Source organism: Gavia stellata, chromosome 1, assembly GCF_030936135.1.
Source record: "Gavia stellata isolate bGavSte3 chromosome 1, bGavSte3.hap2, whole genome shotgun sequence".
NCBI lineage: Eukaryota > Metazoa > Chordata > Aves > Gaviiformes > Gaviidae > Gavia > Gavia stellata.
In genome coordinates, this window is record NC_082594.1 from 29,626,015 (window position 1) to 29,647,527 (window position 21,513).

The window sequence follows — 21,513 nt, forward strand, 5'->3', positions numbered from 1 at the left end:
ATTGCCACTGAAATAACGAAACACAATTTTGTGACACATTTCTCTAAACTTTCTCATTTCCTTTTTTTTTTTTCCACATCCATATTTTCAGACATGAGTAATTCACAACAGAGTCTTTCCAATTCTCATTTGTGTTTATGGCAGTTTGTTTAATCTCATCTAATTTTACATGTCCATTCTGTAGCTGTCAGCAACTGAGCTGCTCGGCTAGACTCCCTTTCTAGGAGAACAAGAGAAGTATGTATTTTTAGGATGCTGTTGATCGTGTGTGTTTTAGAATTCTGTTTTAGAATGAGCTGAATCAGGCCATAAAAGGGCTCTCTTTCGTTCTGTTGACTGCAGAGGCAGGTTAGGATGACTAGCTCAGGGATCAGAGCAATACCACTCCTGTGTCTAGTTTGAGAAAGACAGGCAATTAAACTCCCTGTGATTTCAACACAGGGGTTTCAATAGTCAATTTCAATGAGTGCCTACATGCTTTTGACAGGTCTTTTGCTATTCTGGGCCACACTAGTGAATTTGTAACATATTAGAGAATTATAATAGAAGAATGAATTTTTATACATCAGTTCTAGAAAAAGCTGTATAACTTCCAGATTCAAACCCAGAAAAATTGATATGCTAGTAATGACAGCTAAATAAAAAATAGTTTCTCTTTATGCTTATGACCAATAAAACCCATGCATTTCTAATCTTAGATCTTGATGTATGCAAAATAGAATAAATAAAATATTATTGTGGATCCCACTCATTCAAAAATCTGGAGCTGGATACAGAAAATTATTACTTTAACGTCATAAGATTTTTTTTTTAATATGGTAGAGTGTGTTTCATTCACTTTCTGATTTTTAAATCTTTAAGGATTACATTTCAAAATTATTTCTTAAGAATAAGGGTAAGAAACTTTATAAATACAGGAGGAAATTTTGATGGATGGATATTCAGAGACATGAATTTTTAAGAAGTAATATTGATGAAAGTGTGATCGCAATAAGCCAAATAAAAGTTTTCCATTTAATATAACAGGACAGAGTTTGCCTGATGTGTTGCAAGACTCATAACACCAGTAAAACAGAAGGACTTTTTTTCTTTTTACTTTATTCTTTTGAGATCACCCATATTAAGAATACAGAATCATCTAGACACTTATTCTTCAAATATTTAAGGGAAGTGTAACTTTAGAGTTTAACTCTATTCATCAGCTAGCTTAGGAACAGCATTTGTGTAAAAAGTTTAAAGGTATACATTTGTCTGTTTGTAAAATGTCATCATTTGGTTTGACTTTGGTAGCATTCCAATACATTTCCAAACATACACTGCAAATTTATATTTTACGTTATATAGACATCATATTTTATAATATTTCTTCATCACCTTGGTACACAGTCATTTTGTATTTGTGGGAATGGTTTGATAATGATGTAACTATTTTTCAAAAGAGTTAAATATATCATTGCTAGCATATAGTTTCTTAATTCTTTGTAGATGCCGGTGAAAGAAAAAGAAGCCTCTCAGAAAGAAGTCATTCTTCTGGCCAAGATGAAGCATGCAAATATCGTAACCTTCTATGCTTCTTTGCAAGGTTTACTTTTAACATTTTTGTTTTATTTGTGATTATAGGAGTAGAAGGCAGCAAAACCTAGCTTTTTAATATTGCCCAAGCTTAAGCCTGTCCCCAGCCCTTACTTACCAGTGGGGACAGGTCCCAGCTCCTAAAAATGAACACAAGGTATCAGAGTCAGTCACCACTTGCCCTCTTCAGGTGTGTGGGTGGGACCTAAGGTATTATGGCATGAATACTACATCCTGGGGTGTCTGCATTGCTTAAGCTGAACTTTAGTCTTGACCTTCAATAAGAGTCCAGAGTTTTATGAGACTTTTCCAGGAATTTCAATGGAAGAAGAGAGCTTTTGAGTATAGCAGGAAATAGGTCCTGTTGGCCTTTTGTCTTGAGCTGTATTTTGAGGTATCACTCAAGGATACAGGGTTCTTCAGAACCTAAAGAGATAGAAGGAAGTGTGTTCTCCATAAAAGCCAATTCCCTATATTTATTTTTCCTGCTGACATCTGTCATAAGGAATGCCTTATGTAATGAGTGCTATAGTTACAGCTTGTGTTCAAATTGTTTTCTGTGATCAGGACTGTAAATATTTTAAGGGACACGTAAATCTGGTAGTCTTCTGGACCTCGGAGAGGTAAGAATAGGGTGAGTTTCCATATTAAGTAGCCCATGCTGTTTATTTCTACTGTTGGACACTGTCTACTTTTAAGCTTTTCCCTAACCCTAACTGCATACTTAGTTATTATTGAGGAACAATCCCAATTACGAAGTATTCTGCTAAGCGTTGCCTGTAAGAATATCTGTCTTCTTTCTATCAGTGTGGTCTCTTGAGGGTTTTTCCATGTATGTAATATTTTGGTGAATCTCCATTTAAATATATTTTCATGTCTTAGTTTTGCATCACGTTTCACTGGAAGTATCCATTTTTTCTAAGTTACTTTGTGAAATGGAGGAGTAGATAGAGGATTAACTACTCCCTTTTAAAAGGACCATATAAAATAAAAATAATTTATTGCTGTATGAATAAGTAATAAAGGAATAAAGGAAAAATGATACTTTTCCTTTCAGAAAAGAACAAGCTATATATTGTGATGGAATACTGTGATGGTGGAGATTTAATGAAGCGGATAAATATGCAGCATGGAGTACTGTTTGATGAGGACCAGGTGAAAGAAGTTATCTTTAGAGGAAATGACATATTATGTAAAATGCGTGGTTTGAATTATCCAGTACAAGCTACTGTTCTTTTTCTGACCTGTTACAATAATTGAACATTTTAAAGAAACTTTGGTAATTTTAATGGGAGTTTAGAGTTTGCTTTTTACACTGGTTTAAGATCTTAAATTAATTAACAGTGTTTTGATGCCACTTTTATCCCCCCCGCTCTCCCATTGCTTGTACCATTGTAGATGCCCTTTTTCTTTGTATTAGTAGTATACCTACTAAGACATAAAGACTCTTTTTAAGTGGTATTTTAGAATTATGGGGGGATATATTATATATGAGTTCTTAATTCGTTTATGCTATTTGCATAATGTCGTATCCTGCTTTATATTAAAGTCAATGGTAAATCTCTCATTCATTTCATTTGGGTCAGGACTTCTCTGATGCCATTTAAGTTGTTAAACCAGCACAGAGAAATGTGTCCAGAATTCTGACTGCTTTTGGAGCGTGTTCACATATATTTTAACTTGTAAATAGGTGAGTGTGATAGGTATTGCAATTCACAGAAAGATAATTTCCCACTATTCCTTACTTACTCCTTTATTTTTTTTACTAACTCTTAGCTTTCTGAAGGAAATTTTCGCTTATGTATTGGACTTAGTGTACTGTACTCTGAGGTTATTTAATCATGCATAGTCTTCCACTTTTGTAGGTACAATGAAAATTTACCTAGAAACTAGATAGATAGTATCCAACCTGTTAGTGGAAATAGACTCTAAAGCATAAAAGTGGGAAAAAAAGAAGTATTGTGACTTTTCTTTTTGCTTTAGTAGTAAAAGAGGAACCCCTTAATGTAGAAGCCAGTTGGAAGTGAATTACTGGTTCAGTAATAATGAATTTTAAGATCCTATTGGGAGTCATACTAGCGGTAGAGAGAACATGAGAGAAAATGAAGAGAGGACGAAACCACACCGATCATGAAAACACAAAGGAGAGAACCAACACACACAAACCCCTTGACAATGAGACAGAATAATACATATCCAAAGAAAGTAAAAGGAAGTGCAGATAGAAGAATGGATTACAGAAACTAAAGATACATGTGCCAATCACAAAAGGAAAGCAAATTGCCCAATTTAACATAATGTTGTTAAAACATCTTTGTATTTTCAAATATATGCCTAAGAAAGTCTCATTTGTGGCATCAGCCCTGTTCAGGAAATCATCTGCTAAATGTGAAACATTACTAAATAGAAGATTATTGCTTGAATCAAAGTCTTTAATGACTTCATCAATTTTCCTAAATAGAGAAGCATATAAGCACATTGTACTTTTGTTTCTGAATTAAGTCCAGAGGTCCTTATTCAATAAAACACAGGTATATTTGAAGTTAAATATATGTTTAAGAGCTGTACCGGGTCAAGGATAAACCTGTGTGCTTACTTATTATGTAAGTTTCTTGATAGATCCCTTTTTTCACCACATTTCAGTCCTTCCTTCATCCTTTGTTTCTGTTTTTTTCTGGACCACATTCATTAAGACTACAAATATTATAACTGGGTGGTATGACTTCCACCGCTGAGGATTAAGAAGACACTTCCCAAATCTGTCTTAGTTGTTATTTGAACTCACTCTCAGTAAAGGTCTATTATTCTACTGTCCTTTCACATGATTCTTCAGTCCTTGTTCAAGTACTTGTCCTGTCACAGTCAGTGAAAACTTGATGGGGATAAGGAAAGTGGAGCAGGTATCTATTTCCATTTAGTTTTGTGATAGCACCAAAAAAAGGAAAGAAAAAGTCTATGTCATCAATTTTAAAAATATTATTTCTTACTATTTTGTATTGTATATGCTCTACATATACTAGATTTTGTTATTGTCTTTATTTTATGTATTTCAGTAAGATGTCCCACTGGACCTTAGAGTCACACAAATTTATAGCTATCTGTTCCCTTTAACTTTCACTGCAGATTCTGAGTTGGTTTGTGCAGATCTCCTTGGGCTTGAAGCATATTCACGACAAGAAGATTTTACACAGAGATGTAAAAGCACAGGTAGTAAAACTGGTACTGGAGAGGGAGTGATTTTGTCTTGTAAAAAATTATGCTTAAGAAGCTCTGCCATGTTTCATTTTCATATACCAGTTTTGTTTTTGTTTGCAGAACATTTTTCTTAGCAATAATGGAAAGGTAGCAAAGCTTGGGGACTTTGGCATAGCAAGACAGTTGAACAGGTAAGCACCTTTTTTAATTATTCTGTGACCTACACAAAATAGGACTGTTCCTGAATGTTCAGAATGCAACTTGAGTGTGCAAACTGTTTGTGGATTGTGCTTGTTCAAGAGGCCTGGCATACAAAGGATCTGACACTACATTTTTTTTTGTTATCCTAGAACATGCCATCCTGCGTGAAACCACACATGTATCTAGCCTAGTAACTGGAGTTCTGTTATCTATAGGACACAGGGTGGGGAAGCCCCAGTCTTTCCCTATTCTCTATGGAACTGATATAAAGAGATTCTGGAGGCACAGCTCCTGCTATTGCAGCTGTTGATAATCACTTCTGGTGCCTCATAGAAAAGAAAGTGAAGAGCATTAAAAACTTAGTGAAAGAGTATAAGAGAAGAGTTTGTACAGATTCTCTTTGTATGTCCTCCAAGACTGTGCCTTTTTTAAAAACGGCCTAATTTTTAAAAAAGGCCCAGAAAGTAGCCCAGAACCCACTTTCTGGGCCTGAGAGTAAATGACATGGTGTGCCTTGCATCCGTATGGCTAAGCTCTGTTCTCCCACAGAAGGTGGCCTTATCTTTACTGACTTTGGGAACAAGGTTGGCCTATCATGCATGGTGGCGAGAGCTTGTCTAGAAGAGTGCTTTTTGGTGTGGCCAAAACACGCCAGGGGGCATGCTAGCAACAGGGCAATGCTTGAATTTGATCTCTTTGTGAGCTGCTTGATTATCTTTGACCATGGCAGGATATTGTGGCAATGAAGTTCCACAATTTAATTAAGTATTGTGTGGAAAGGTAATTTCCTCTGCTGATCGTTCCTCTGCAGATTGTCCCTCTAGTATCAGTCCTTCTCAATTGCTTTGTACTACACCTGCTGGAACTCACTTATTAAAACTTTTCTTATCCCTAAATTAAGTCAGTATAAGTTTAACCACATTTCTGTCGACACAGCAACAGTAAAGAGAACAGATAACTTTAACCAACATAGACAATTTGCTCATTCTCTTCAGAGGTACTTAACTGTGTACATGTGTTAGGTACCTTTATGCATTCTTCACATGGACATGCAGCCCATGTAATTTCTGTCAAGGCCCCATCAGATTGGCTTTGGATTTACGTAACCTTGCCAGTTCAGTGGTGCAGCACAGCTAGGAAATCTTGCTGAGAGTTGGAGTATATTGGATTAGCATGTTTGGATAGTATTTTGATCCAAGCCTGCTCATCTCCAGGGATATGCCATGTCACTGTTCTAGTGCAGTCTCTGCCAGCTCTTGTACCTTTGTGGTGTGTTCCTTTGTGAAGCATAGACAGACTGTCAGTGCCTCAACTCTCCACATGTAAACTACTTACGCAGAAAGTGCCTACCTTCAGAAGTGTTGTGGGGATAATTGCTTTAAGAATTGCTCCTATGCAGCAGAATAGTACACAGCAGATGGGAAGTAAACCTCAGAATTTGAATATCCAAGTACAGATATTTTGAAGAGTGTTTAATAAACTTATGCAATGAAATAATTGGAGCTTGATAGTACTTTTCCTCGTATAACAAGTGAATTAAGTTTCTCAGGCTCTCTTTTCCTCCTTCCCTGGGGCATACAAAGGCATTTTCATCTTCGTTCTCCACTTCAAAATGCAAGATAGTATCCAATACTTTCACAGTTAGGTGTCTGAGGCACCTCTGGCACTCAGACTTCATACACTCTATAAAGAGTATAACTTACAACTTTATTGACATTTAGTATAGAGTGAGAGGAATCACAGAATCACAGAATCGCAGAATCACTAAGGTTGGAAAAGACCTGTAAGATCATCAAGTCCAACCATCAACCCAACACCACCATGCCCACTAAATCATGTCCCACAATGCCTCATCCACATGTTCCTTGAACACCTCCAGTGAGGGTGACTCCACCACTTCCCTGGGCAGCTTATTCCAGTGTCTCACCACTCTCTCAGTAAAGAAATTTTTCCTAATATCCAGTCTAAACCTCCCCTGGTGCAACTTGAGGCCATTCCTCTTGTCCTATCCCTTGTCACTTGGGAGAAGAGACCAACACCCACCTCTCTGCAACCCCCTTTCAGGTAATTGTAGAGAGCGATAAGGTCTCCCCTCAGCCTCCTCTTCTCCAGGCTGAACAACCCCAGCTCCCTCAGCCGCTCCTCATAAGACTTGTGCTCCAGACCCCTCACCAGCTTCATTGCCCTTCTCTGGACACGCTCCAGCACCTCAATGTCCTTCTTGTAGTGAGGGGCCCAAAACTGAACACAGGATTCGAGGTGTGGCCTCACCAGCGCCGAGTACAGGGGCACGATCACCTCCCTACTCCTGCTGGCCACACTATTTCTGATACAGGCCAGGATGCCATTGGCCTTCTTGGCCACCTGGGCACACTGCTGGCTCATCTTCAGCTGGCTGTCAATCAACACCCCCAGGTCCTTTTCTGCCAGGCAGCTTTCCAGCCACTCGTCCCCATGCCTGTAGCATTGCCTGGGGTTGTGACCAAAGAGCAGGACCCTCTGTGAATCACACTCTGTGAATACCTGTTTCTCTCCACTGACTTCCAAGTGACTCTTGATGACATCCCCAGTGTAGATATCCAAAAGCAAGTGAAATAAATCCAACCAGTGCTATTTGGCTACACCGTCACAAGTCAGCACCAAAGATGGAACTAGAATTCATTTAGTCCTCCTTTAGCTTCTGGACAGCACTTCCTCCTTCCACTGCTTCTGGCTTGCATGACTGACTACGACCTCCCCTAGTCTTACTTCAGTGAGTATGTTGGAGACTTCTCATATTTTGCAGTGTCTTTGACAGCTTTCAGAATTCTATGTTAATGATAAACATTCCTTGAAAATGTTGATTACAATGCTGGTGAAAAGTGGTGGAAAAGAGAATTCTTGTGTTTTATGTTGAAGTGTTAACACTCTCCACTATTAAAATAGTTGGTCATTTTTACACAGAACTGGGAAATACTTTAGTTTTTCTTGGGGTGTTCCATTATTCAACTATTTGGAGAGCAGAAATAATGTCCCCCACAGGCTTTTCAACTGTGGCAGAGAAGCCTCTAGTTCAATTGCTTGTAAACTTTTTAAGTGTGTAAGCCTTTTTGTTCATTGTGTTTCATTAGCACTATGGAGTTTGCCCATACCTGTGTAGGGACCCCCTATTATCTGTCACCTGAGATCTGTGAAAATCGACCATATAACAATAAAACGTAAGTCTCTGTCTTTCCTTCATATGCTTGTGCATGAGGGCATGCAGGCATGCAAGAATTTATTTTAGTAATATCATGGTTTAAATCAGTATTTCTGCAGCCCACCAGGGATGTCACAAGTGTCACCCTTTGTGAAGTTTGGTATTATTGTGTACAATAATTAGGGGCATCAACTGTATGCAACAACTATGTTATACTATACAACACTGCCAGTTGTATTTTGACTCACAGTGTCCAGAGTATAGCAATCATGAATTTGTTGTGAATCATTTACAGGCTTAACATAATTATATTTTTTGTTTTTTTATAAAATTACTTGTACTTCAAACTTAAAGTTCAATCTCATTCTATTTTAATACTCCTTGTTAGTAGTGGCATGAAATGTAAAATAGATTTTTTTTTTCCTTTGCTTTATCTGGTTCTCCAAAAAATACTAAATTTCACTCTGTGTTTCCAACATGTAATAACCAATGCAAGTATGGATCTTTTCAGTTCCAAGTTTATGAATTTTTGATACACTCATTTGTGATTTATAAAAGCACACTAAAATGAAAGCTGCTGGTTGGCAATTCTGGAACTTTGTGGTAGTCACCTGTAGGAAAGACAAATAGGTCTGAGAATTGTAAAGGCTCACTCAGGCTTCACGCAAAATACCAAAATAACAAGTTGAGAAGCACTGAAAAGTCAGGAGTTGAGTGAGCTTGACCCCCTTCTCTGTGTGTGGGATGTGATGAACACCAAATATCCTGGAGCCCAGACGAGCATCTCAGCTCTAAGGTGCTATTCACACAAGTTTACTACCTTATTGTCTCCTTAACTATCAAGTCAGCCAGAGATAGCTTTGCCCTTCATCCTGCTAGGAATATTAAGCAGGCATTCTTTATGTCATGTGCCTTTTCCAATGATAATTGTAGTACCTAGTTAGGTATCACAGAAACATTGGTACCACAAATAGAAAGAAATTTCAGGTTGTTCTTTTCAGTGTATCTTTAGAAAAAATAAAAGTTGCACCAATATTAATCTGTGATGGAATATTGTTAATAAATTTGAGAGCTGAGAATAGGTACTGTGATTACATGTATGAAAATATCATAGTCTTTTCCCTGAAACTTTAATTACTTTTTATTCACAGAGATATTTGGTCTCTTGGCTGTGTGCTTTATGAGCTATGTGCACTAAAGCATCCTGTAAGTACCGTAGAATCAGATCAATATCATATTATTAAAACAGATAGTGGGCAGCCTGCAAAAACTGTAGTAATAATAGTATTCATAGGCAGCTGCTAGAATTATTTTCAGTTTAGTTACTGGTATTAAAGAATGACTGCCAGTGTTTTATTTTTTTTATTGTGTCTGTTTTGTGCATACTAAAATACAATGTATTATGTTGTATTTCTACAATTTATATATACACACACACACATCAAACACACATTTACTCTTTAATAAGTACAAAAGTTTTTCAAAAGGCAGATGAAAAATTTGAAGAATTTAAAACCAAACTTCAAGCTTAGGCTTTAGGCATATAATTTTACTCATTTCATATTTGAAAATTTGAAACCCACATTTCCCTAGAAAACAGTTTAAGTCCCCAGAAGCATTTTCCTAAAGGTTTCATTTTGGTTGGAAGCACATTCATGTCAGAAGATAACTGAGATAGCATCTTCAGGAAGCTGTGTTGTCCTCAGGCTGATCTGAGCCTCAGAGAATCCTCAGCCTGTGAGTATTATGTGGAGAAGGGAACACAGCAGAGACTAATCCCAACAACAGGAAAAGGATCAGGTTCCTGGGCCCAGCAGAAGTTCACCTTTTGCTGTGCTTGGATGTGGGAGAAGGCAGAGAGGCACTGATAGTGAAAGCAATTGTGCTAAGCTAAGAGTAAGGGGATACTGCTGAGGAAAATTTCAGATTTCGCGAAGTAAGAAAGTATTAATATGACTTCTTATGAATATTAGGTGTTTTATTCTGTATTGCTGCCCATTTTTTTAATATGAAGGCAGGGACTAGATGCTGATGTAGACAGGAAATGCAAGTGAAGCTAAGGCAAATTTTGGTTACACCACCTTGAAAATAGCCATATTCTGTAGAAAGGGACCGGGGAGTCCTGGTGGACAACAGGATGACCATGAGCCAGCAATGTGCCCTTGTGGCCAAGAAGGCCAATGGCATCCTGGGGTGCATCAAGAAGAGTGTGGCTAGCAGGTTAAGGAAGGTTATCCTCGCCCTCTACTCTGCCCTGGGGAGGCCGCATCTGGAGTACTGTGCCCAGTTCTGGGCTCCCCAGTTCAAGAAGGACAGGGAACTGCTGGAGAGGGTACAGCAAGGGGTTACGAAGATGATTAGGGGACTGGAACATCTTTGTTATGAGGAAAGGTTGAGGGACTTGGGTCTTTTTAGGCTGGAGAAGAGAAGGCTGAGGGGGGATCTTATCAATGCTTATAAATACTTAAGGGGTGGGTGCCAGGAGGATGGAACCAGTCTTTTTTCAGTGGTGTGCAGTGACAGGACAAGAGGTAACGGGCACAAACTTGGTCATAGGAAGTTCCGTCTAAACATGAGGAGGAACTTCTTTACTGTGAGGGTGGCAGAGCACTGCCCAGAGTGGTTGTGGAGTCTCCTTCTCTGGAGATATTCAAAACTCGCCTGGATGCATTCCTGTGCAGCCTGCTGTAGGTGAACCTGCTCTGGTGGGGGGGTTGAACTAGATGATCTCCAGAGGTCCCTTCCAACCCCTATCATTCTGTGAGTCTGTGATAAATAAAATGGTAGTTTTAGAAAGAACTTGCATTCAAAGTTATTTTTGCCTGTCTAAGTTCCTAAAAACTATATTGATGCTGACCTGTTGAGATCTGCTGAACTGAAAGGTCTGATTTATCTGAGTGACATCAGTTGTTAAAAATAAATTGGTTCCTGAGAGAACACAGAATACAGAAGCTAAGTTGTGTAGAGTGAGGTTTTGAAGGTGAACACTGTGAAGACAGCATGTATGCAGGTCTCTGTTGAACAGCTTTTGGCAAAATAAATAATGTTTCATTCTGGAAAAATTGCTTCTATGTTACTGTATGACAGCAGAGTATGAATAAAACTCTTCCAGGTACAAAAGCTATTAGACCTCCTAAGTCATGCAACTGAAACAAGGAGAACGTAACCAGAAAACACAATCGGAGGGTGGTTATATTAATTTTCCACAGCAAACTATGATTAGCAAGAAAGGATTTGCAAAGATTGCATAGCACAGGGCTTCTGTCAGCAAGTACCTTTTTTCAAGTTGGGGTGTCTAGTCCATCATTTCCAACCAGCAGTACTTACTGTCATCTTTTTATGGTTTTCATGAAGTTTGAAGGCAATAGTTTGCACCAGCTGGTGCTGAAGATCTGCAGAGGGCATTTCCACCCAGTGTCTCCCAACTATTCATATGATCTGAGGATACTAATTTCCCAGTTGTTTAGAATATCTCCAAGAGATCGACCATCTATCAATTCTATTCTAAGGAAGCCCTTCTTGCAGAAGCTCGTTCTCAGGTATTTGCCCCCTGAGGTAAGTGTCTGTACTGCTGCTTGCTGAGAGAAAAATATGTATCAAAGTAGTATAAATAGTTCTATCAGATACCTTTTTTTCTTATAGATAACACAGGAAGAAATCAGTCACACCGTGATACATAGAAAAAGGCCTTCAGCATCACAGTCTGGAGCCAAGCTGATACAAGGTAATGATAATAATATAATTTAACATTAGTTCTACACTAACATTGTTAGTTATGATATATGTGATAGCTGTAACTTTCTTCAGCAGTCTTTATTGCACATTTGGATACAAGAGTTTCGCATGTTTAAAAACGAAAAGAGGAGAAAACTGCAATAGTAGAAACATTCACCCCAGACAGTGCATCACTGTCCTGTTCAGGAAAAGACAACTTTAAGACCAGCTACTAGCAACGTTCAGCTAGAAAAGCTGCCGTAGGAAAGTGCTGGAATATTAATCTTAATTCTTTTAAGAGCAGAATTTACAAAACTGAGAGGCTTTGGTCTAGATGCAGTTTAGGTCCATTACATGAAAAACATCCTTACTTAATTTCACCAAGCTATGTGCAAAAATGCAAAAATCTTGCAAAATGTGCTCTATGGTATTTTAAAAAAGAATAAAAATGTATTTTAGAAAATATTATAAATTAGATTAAATCGTGACAGACAATGAACTCTGTTTGGATTTAGTGCTTATTGATAGATCAGATTATGTATGCCCATTTCTTAGAAAACATGAATGAGACTAAACGGTATCTCTGCATGAACTGATGAACATCTGGCATATTTCTGGTAGCATAACCTTTTCCTAATTCTTTATTCTTCACTATATCATAATTATTCCTTAAATTTATCTTTGGATGTATTAAAGTAGTTTAAACAGATTTGTGAAAATAAACCTATGTAGTTACTTAACTACAGTATGGACTTTTTTTTTCCCCCAAAAAAGATCTTCAGTAGTGTAGGAACCCATGTTCTGGAAATGACTTTCAATGAGACTTATCTGCCTTCAGGACTAATGCAATTTGGACAGAGGCACCTGAACACCCAAATCACTTAGGCATTTAAAAAAATATCTGTGGTCCTATACTCAGAATTTTCATACAGTTAATCTCCCAGACATGATACTGTCGCAGTCATTACTCAGGAAAGATTTAAAACTCACTTAGAAACTACTTAATCCTAGCAAGGACACTAGTTTTCATTATTGCAGCTAAGATCTTTGCAAAATACTGACTGACCAAACTGGAATGGTGTGTACTTTTATTCTCCTACATGGGGAAATAAGGTAAATTTTTCACTTTTCAGCTCTTCTTTCCAAATTTCACAAGTACTACAACATTGTATAGTGATTTGTAGAATACCGAGGACTAGGTTTAGAAAGGGAATGCTTAAGCAGGAAGACACCTAGCCTCCAATGAAATCTGAGCCTAAGAATCAGACCTCCTGTTTTCTGTTCTTGGTACTAGCATGAAATCAACATTCTAGTTTACAGAGGTCTTCCTTTTATTCAGTGTGCTTTGCAAAACTTATCAATGAGATCCACTTTACATGAGTGTGACGAATCATAATATTTTCAAAAGCATGTTGTTCTAAGTATGGAAGGCAGAATGCCTAGGAAGTGTGAAGTATGGTGATGATGGTAATGGTGATGATGATGAAAGGACATAAGGAGTGTTTGTCACCCCAGCCTGTCAGTGTTAGGTGTATGCACCCTACTATGGTTTGCAACTAAATGATCATTAATCACGTAGAGAGCACAGAATGTAACCTTTTAATCTTTTATTGTTAAAAAGCATATAAACTTCAAAAAAGGAGAGTCCAGGACCAAGTTTCTCCAGAATCTGGAATGGTGGTGCCTGTCAAGAAACAGGAATTATTTAAAAAAAATGAATGGAAACCTCCTTCAAGAGGGCAACAGCCTATTTTTCAGGTACTGTGCATCCACATTCTCATAATATTTAATCATCTTCAGAAGGCAAATTCCTGCTCATAGAAAAGACCCTTTAAAAGGCCTCATTAAGATGTATTAAATTCAGCTTAATGCCTACACTAAGTCAGTACAGACAGTTAAGCACTCCTGAAGCCTCAGAAGAGGTGTTTTAGAAAGCCTAAGTGGGAAGTGCCAAATTTAGGCTGCTTCAATATGGTCCTTTGTAAGAAAAGGAGTCAGGCGTGCTTTGCATTTACATTTTCATAAAGGCAAATAAACTCTGTGTTTGCATTTTTGCCATAGAAGCAAATACACTGATCACAGAATCACAGAATCATTAAGGCTGGAAAAGACCTGTAAGAGCATCAAGTCCAACCATCAATCTAACACCACCGTGCCCACTAAACCATGTCCTGCAGTGCCACGTCTACAACTTTTTTGAACACTTTCAGTGATGATGACTCCACCACGTCCCTGGGCAGCCTGTTCCAATGCTTGACCGCTCTCTCAGTAAAGAAATTTTTCCTAATATCCAGTCTATCCTCTTAGCTCAAACCTTGTGAGAACCTGTTCATGGGCAAAACCACAGGCACCCACTGCACTTGTCTCAGATACTACTGCAACAAACTGAGATCAAACCTTACAGCAGAAAGCCCCAGTTCCTCACAACCACTTGTGTCCCTCACTCATTTTCCACCTTCTTTCCTCAGGCTGGATATCAGCTGTATGCTGTCTCCAGCCTCTTCCTTGGCATTACTTCGTACCTTTGTGTTTATCTCCAAGAGCATGTAGTACTGCCTTGGGTGCTGGTGAACACAGAGCAAAGCACATTTAGGGTCTGGGAGCTCCCAGCAGTAATTGCACAATGCAGTTATGGTGGATTAACTGATGGTGGGGAATTGTGGAGTTCTCAGAACTGCAGCACTCAAGCAATCACTTACACTACCTATGGATAACACTGGCTCTGTGCAGAATATAGGACTTAGTTTTCTTCATAGTTACATTTGTGCATATCCAATACAAATCCAAAGATGGATTAAGTTAGGAAGGTTAAGTTTCCTTTTACTGTGCACGGCTGTAAACAAAGGCAGAATTTTGTCCACAGTGTTTTGATCTATGAGACATACTCTAATATTAACACTGGGAAAGTTCCCACATTCTTTCAACATCCAAATGAAGCAACCAGTTTGCAGGGTTACAGGGATACTTGCATAGTGTCATACTTTGAATGTGTTGCTTCAGGATTCACAGAATCACAAAATCGTTGAGGTTGGAAGGGACCTCTGGAGGTCACCTTGTCCAACACCCTGCTCAAGCAGGGCCACCTAGAGCTGGTTGCCCAGGACCATGTCCAGACAGCTTTTGAATATCTCCAAGGAGGGAGAGTCCACAACCTCTCTGGGCAACCTGTGCCAGTGCTCGGTCACGCTCACAGTGAAAGTGTTTCCTGATGTTCAGAGGGAACCTCCTGTGTTTCAGTTTGTTCCCATTGCCTCTTGTCTTGTCCCTGGGCACCACTGAAAAGAGCCTAGCTCCATCCTCTTTGAAACCTCCCTTCAGGTATCTATATATATTGATTAGATCCCACCTGAGCCTTCTCCAGGCTTAATAGTCCAAACTCTTTCAGCCTTTGCACAAATGAGAAGCACTCAAGTCCCTTAATTGCCATCGTAGCCTTTCACTGGACTGTCTCCAGTATGTCCCTGTGTCTCTTGTACTGGGTAGCCCAGGACTGGACACAGCACTCCAGGTGTGGCCTCACCAGTGCTGAGTAGAGGGGAAGGACCATCTCCCTTGACCTGCTGGGAATATTTTGTCTAATACAGCCCAGGGTATCATTCACCTTCTTTGCAGCAAGGGCACATTGTTAGGTCATGGTCAACTTGGTGTCCACCAGGACCCCCAGGTCCTTTCTGCCAAGCCGCTTTCCAGCTGGGTGGTCCCCAGCATATACTGGTGCACAGTGCAGGACTTTGCACTTTGCATTGTTGAACTCCATGAAGTTCCTGTCAGCACATCTCTCCAGCCTGTTGAGGTTCCTCTGGATGGCAGCACAACCCTCTGGTGTATCAGTCACTCCTCCCAGTTTTGTCATCACAGAAGCTTATCAAGTTGATCAAGCATGACTGATCCTTGGTGAATCCATGCTGACTACTCCTGATGATTTTCTTGTCCTTCATGCGCCTGGAAATGGTTTCCAGGATTAGTTATTCCATCACCTTGCTAGGTAGGCATTAAGGTGAGGCTGACCAGCCTGTAGTTCCCTGGGTCCTCCTTCCTACCCTTTCTGAAGATATGAGTAACATATGCTTTCCTCCAGTCCTCAGGCACTTCTCCCAGTCACTGCCATGATCATTCAAAGATAGTAGAGAATGGCTTTGCAATGACATCTGCCAGCTCCCTGAGTATATGTGGGTGCATCCCATCAGGGCCCATGGACTTACGTTTGTCCAGTCTGTTTATGTATTCTCTAACCTGATCCGTTTCCACCAAGGGTATGTCTTCCTTGCTCCAGACTTTCCCCCCTGGTTTCAGGGGCCTGGGATTCCTGAAGGCTGGTCTTGCTAGTAAAGGCTGCGGCAAAGAAGGCATTCATTACTTCAGCCTTTTCCAATGTCTGTGTCACTAGGGTGCCTGCTTCACTGGTCACAGTTCTCAATCCTCTTACATTTATTTAGATGGCCTGATTTGTTCTCCCTATTGCTTGGGATTGCCATACTTCTGGATACCATACTGTAAAATATACTTTAATGAGGGGCAAGATAAACAGTTTTTGAAGTTACCTCTTCCTTGGGAACATTATCGGCAGTGGAAAATTTTCTTCTTACATAGATATGAATTTATATTCTACTGTAATCTGGACTATACTGTAGGTAGATGGGCCTATTTGCAGTGTTTCTAAGAAGGAAAACAGAGAGGAATAGTTAATGTGTTTACCATCTAAGGAAGGGATACTTAGATATTTTTTCATTTATGCAAGAAAATAACAAAAATTAATCATTTTTCTCATACACCATATAGTGATTCTTAGTCTCCCACCATGGAAAAGTTTGTGAATGTCTTACCACACTTCTTTCATATCATGCAGTGGCAGCTAGACAATCACCTTTTCTCCATTGGTCTTACAAGAAAAGGTAAAGACAGTCTTGTCACAAAGTAGGACTAAAGGGATGTTTCATCACAGTAAGGACTTTGAGAAATGAAAGGCAAGCTCCCATAGGCACATAATCAAAGAGATGGTGACATGAAGTAGCACGGTGCTCCCCTGAAAGCAGCAGTCATTGTGTATACTGCCCAAAACTACATCCCAGATTCCCCTTGCTCTCACATGTCAAAATAAGATTCTCCTGGAATTAATTCAGTGCTTTAGGCTTCAGAACAATGAAATGACTCTAGTGCAACGACACTACAGGGTACAAAGCCCCGTGCTGACTGACTCGCACAACAATATGGTCTGCTGCTTAATGACAGCAGTTAATGGAACAGGGGAAAAGGAGAAGACAATGGTAAGATTACATAAGCCCTGAGAAGTTAGGAAGTTTCTGGGTTATATGTGAAAGGATTTGGAAAACTTACACTAACTATACCGTAGACAGCCTGTATTACCATGCATCTCAGATTGGGGAGAAGGACAGGAAGTTAATTCAAACTTGTACTGTTACTAATGAGAACAGATAAATTAACATCCTTTATTATATTTTCAGCCACAGAGCTCCAGATTTAAGATGGCAGAAAGACCAGAAAGTATTAGAGTACATGGCCATTATGGTCATTACTATGATAAGCTTGACAACTTGCAGAGGAAAGCTAATGCACATTATGACCTTTCTCATATCAGCCAAAGAGTTGAGGAATACTATAAACTAAAAGGACAAGTTGCACCTCCAGCCCCCACACCCGACTGGTAAACTTTTCTCACTCTATTTATTAGTAGTGAACTGTCATGCATGTTTTGAGTTATCAGCCTTCCTGGTTAGGTAACACTGGACAGGGCTCATTCAGTATAATTCCTTCTCTGCTTGGACTTTGATAGCTTTTTTACGTAAATTTATTGTACAACAACATAACTCCTGTTCCTGTCTATCCAGAAGTTCCTTCTGAATGTATTGTCCCAATGTTTGACATTTCATTGTCAAAATGTCTCCCAAGTCTCAGCATTTTATGTGAGAAGTAAAGGTGAGAAGTAAAACAGGCTTTTTGTAAACTTTCTGATTATATCAAGGATAAACACTGTCTTTCCTTCCCACCAGGATCAGAACAATCAAAGACCAAAAGCAGTTCTCCACTTGAGGGAACAGGGTGGGAGGCAGGCCATGAAAATGTTTTTTTTCCTGCAGAGCTTATATTTTGGTTTCAGATATAAAGACCCTTTCTCCAGCAGTTTGTTTACTTCAAAGCATTTTTCTTACAAAGTAGAGGTACAGCTTTTTTATTACTTTAGAGATTACCTGTCCATTCCATGATAGGCCATTTTAGGTGTGGATGAGCTTTGAAAACTTTGAGAAAGGAAGGTAAGGAATTTTTAATACTGCCTACTTTCGGATCCTTCCTTTAAGGTTGACTGAATTGTTAATTTTTGTTCAATGATGACAGTGTTTAGAATGTTTCAGTTAAGGATCATCAGGTTTAGAACATCTTGTCTGAGCTGAGTTTCTAGTGCCTTATTTAAGCACAAAGTCAATTCAGTTTGGCTCCCTGGGGTACAAGTGGATTCTGAAGGTAGAAAAAGAAATAAACAGAAATCAGGGAGCTTACAAGTGACCGCTGTTTGTTTTATACCAAAAAAAGGGGTAAATGTTTAGAAACCACAAAACTACATTAATACAAAGTTAGGCTGATAGAATTAGGCGCAGAGGAGAAAGGAAATAGAAAAGCGGTTGAATATACAACCTCCATTCTGACAATTTTCACTCATTTTGAGGATCAGGAAAAACAACTTTATTTTCATTAACACTTTCGCATACCATTTATCAAATAAAAGGTGGAGAAGGACTTTGCTGCACTCTTCAGAAGGCTAATGTAACTGAAGTAATAGGAAGGGGAATGCCTGAATTGGATATGTTTTCTTTTTGTTATTTTACTGGTGTTCCATATTTATACATAGTTTATCCATATTTATATATTCATGTAGTACAAAGAGAGCTTTGTTTGTCCTATGTGATAGAACCTATAGAGAATTATTTGTGCAGAAGATAGCAGAGTCTGTGGAATAAAATGTAGTATATGAACATCACTTTCTTCTCTCAGGCCTACAGAGTATCTTCAAAGGCGTTTTGAAGCCCAACAGTACAAGATTAAAGTGGAAAAACAGATGGTAAGTAAATACTGAATCATAGAATAAAATCTGTAAAAGAAACTGAATGAAAATCCAAAAGATGAACTGATGTCTTTCTAACAGCAAACTGTAACACTGACAGGTAGAAAGTTCTGCTCTAGTGAATTCGTTCATCTGCTCTGCAATGCTCACCTTGAGATTTTATTTTCTAGTACAAAACTGTAGCAATGTAAAATTCTACTATAACTTTTTCCTCAGAAAATACACACTTGCCTTACTGTACTCTTCTGTGGAACAGAGAGAGTGAATTGAGTGAGCACTGAAGGCAAGGATTGTAAATGAAAATTGCTTTGCTCTGAGATTTATTTGTACATCCATAGGGACTGCGACCATCCTCTGCTGACCCATATCATGACCAAATACAGGAGCAGAAAAAAAAGGAAGAGCATCTCAAAAACCATCAGCAGGACGTGTCTAGAAAGAATGAAATGAAAGAACAGGTAAATGAAATATCTTTCTTAGTTGCTTAAAGCTGTCTTTTTACACTCCTTGACAGTAGTATTCTTTACATAAAAATTGATTCTTTTCCATCTGACCACTAGGAAAATATAAGCTGTTTTCATCTGGTTCCATCCTACGTAAACTGGCGAAGGCTTGCACAAAAGCTGATGTCCATAATAATTTCATAAACCATGGCCTTGATTTTGATTTCACTTCTACTGAGATTAGAGGAGTTGTATCACTGAACAAACTAATGTTGGAGTACAACAGATCCTCACATTTACAAATTAGAGAAAATAGTCATACATGCATTTTTCGTGTATGTATATTCATTGTTCATAAGTCATACTATGACATTTAGAATGTGATATAGTAGTATGTGATGCATGCTACTTCCCTGGTATGTTAAGTTTTGGAGACTATTTTATACAGAAACAATATACTTTTCTGGTTTTGCTTTTGGGTGACAGAGAAAACAAACTGATACTTCTTTCTTACATGAACACATGTAAATACATTTAATCTTTCTATCTTTGATTTCTAAAAAAAATTCCAGAATAAATATGAATATATTACCTTTTACATAATGGTCAGACTTTGGAATAAGAACATACTCATCATGTACACATTCTTCAGAGACTGTTGCTCTTTAGTTCCACAAAGTCTGTACTAAATATGCCAAAAAAAAAATTTTACAGATTTGTCCATTTGTAACATGGGCAAATTGGGATAGACTCATATAAACTGTAACAGAGATGTCCTTAATACAAAAATTACCTTTTGGCCAAATCTGAAGTTTTTGCTCCAAAGCATAGGAATGTTGAAGCTTCTCCAAGAAAAGATTACCAGGTTTGGTTTTGTTTTGGGGAGCAGGTTGCAATACAATAAATATTACATAATTTTTTGTCCTCCTAATTTCCAGTCCTCTATTTTTGGCTGCAACCTTGGAGTCATTACTCAGACAGTCCTTAGGTTATTCTTGGAATTAGCTGTTTTAGGTACAATTCTACAGAAAAAAACTAGCATGAAACAGTCTGGAAAACTTCAAAAAGGTTTAAGTCTGGAAGAGTTATAACCCCAAAGTGTCCTCTAATAGGAAGTATCGAGAAATCTTTAAAATTGGCAGTAAAGGACACTGATCCCTTTTTCTTGTATATACACAGTTTGATATCCATAGAATATTTTGTTTAGCTAGTGTTATTTCTGCATGTATTTCTAATACATCCGTATTCTACCTTACTGTTCTTTAATAGGAGTACCTGAAACAATTGAAGAAAATTCGGGAAGAGTACCACAGCGATATAAAAGAATTCAGATTTAGAGCAGGGGTACTCCAGGTAACAAAGCTCAAACATAGACACAGTCATATTTCCTTTTTCTTTTTTAAGCTAGTACACTTAATTAGAAATTGAAATGAACATTTTATAAAAATGTTCCCTAGGAAAATCAAAAAATACAAGATAAAACCTATCTTGTGAGGCAAGGGAAAGCTGAGGACCAGTCTGAAACCAAGGATACAGCTGGAACAGGAGAAGAATCACTTCAGGTATTAGTACCATCTCCTAGTCTAAACAAAACTTTTAATGCAAGTCCCGCATGGTCTTTGATTCACTCTCTGTGACAAATCTGAAAAACAGTAAAGCTTAAATCTCACCTGATGCTTGCACTGTATGTGAAAGTCTCCCTAGGTTCCCTTCATGAATAGCTTGGAAATTTTCTTTGGCCGAGTCCTGACTTGTTTTTGTTATTCTTTTTCATCTGTAAACATTAGGATGTAGTTTTACTTAATTTCTTTTTGTGGTATGTTTCTTTTTCTTGCTTTGTAAGTGAAGTAAAGAAGCCACACACAGTGCAAATCTTTATGAAAATTCTGTACAGAAGATATAGCAATTCATGACAGCCCAGAGCAGTACTGTGTGGGAAGTTAGAATCCAGTTTTATGTGGAGCCCTTACTTAAACCAAAATTTGGGAGAAGTGGGAGGAAGAGGCAGAGCCAAAGCTTTTCAGCTACAGTACTCCTTCACTTCTTTCTCATCAAAGACTACCAAAGCAGCTACTGGAATGGAGTTTCAGAATTGTTCCACTTTTACTTTGCAATATTGGCATTGTGAACACCAG

The 21,513-nt window shown here is 38.5% G+C and overlaps 1 protein-coding gene across 1 annotated transcript in view; it reads left to right on the forward strand.

The window, feature by feature from the left end:
- NEK5 (NIMA related kinase 5) overlaps nucleotides 1–21,513 on the forward strand; it is a 28,872-nt gene that overhangs the window by 427 nt on the left and 6,932 nt on the right. Inside the window, exons 2-15 of the mRNA XM_059824266.1 lie at nucleotides 1,486–1,582; nucleotides 2,630–2,727; nucleotides 4,696–4,779; nucleotides 4,888–4,958; nucleotides 8,079–8,165; nucleotides 9,298–9,352; nucleotides 11,501–11,701; nucleotides 11,798–11,870; nucleotides 13,482–13,618; nucleotides 17,323–17,522; nucleotides 18,866–18,932; nucleotides 19,274–19,393; nucleotides 20,648–20,731; nucleotides 20,836–20,940. Of these exons, the coding sequence (XP_059680249.1) occupies nucleotides 1,486–1,582; nucleotides 2,630–2,727; nucleotides 4,696–4,779; nucleotides 4,888–4,958; nucleotides 8,079–8,165; nucleotides 9,298–9,352; nucleotides 11,501–11,701; nucleotides 11,798–11,870; nucleotides 13,482–13,618; nucleotides 17,323–17,522; nucleotides 18,866–18,932; nucleotides 19,274–19,393; nucleotides 20,648–20,731; nucleotides 20,836–20,940 (1,479 nt within the window). The remainder of the gene's footprint in view (nucleotides 1–1,485; nucleotides 1,583–2,629; nucleotides 2,728–4,695; nucleotides 4,780–4,887; nucleotides 4,959–8,078; nucleotides 8,166–9,297; nucleotides 9,353–11,500; nucleotides 11,702–11,797; nucleotides 11,871–13,481; nucleotides 13,619–17,322; nucleotides 17,523–18,865; nucleotides 18,933–19,273; nucleotides 19,394–20,647; nucleotides 20,732–20,835; nucleotides 20,941–21,513) is intronic.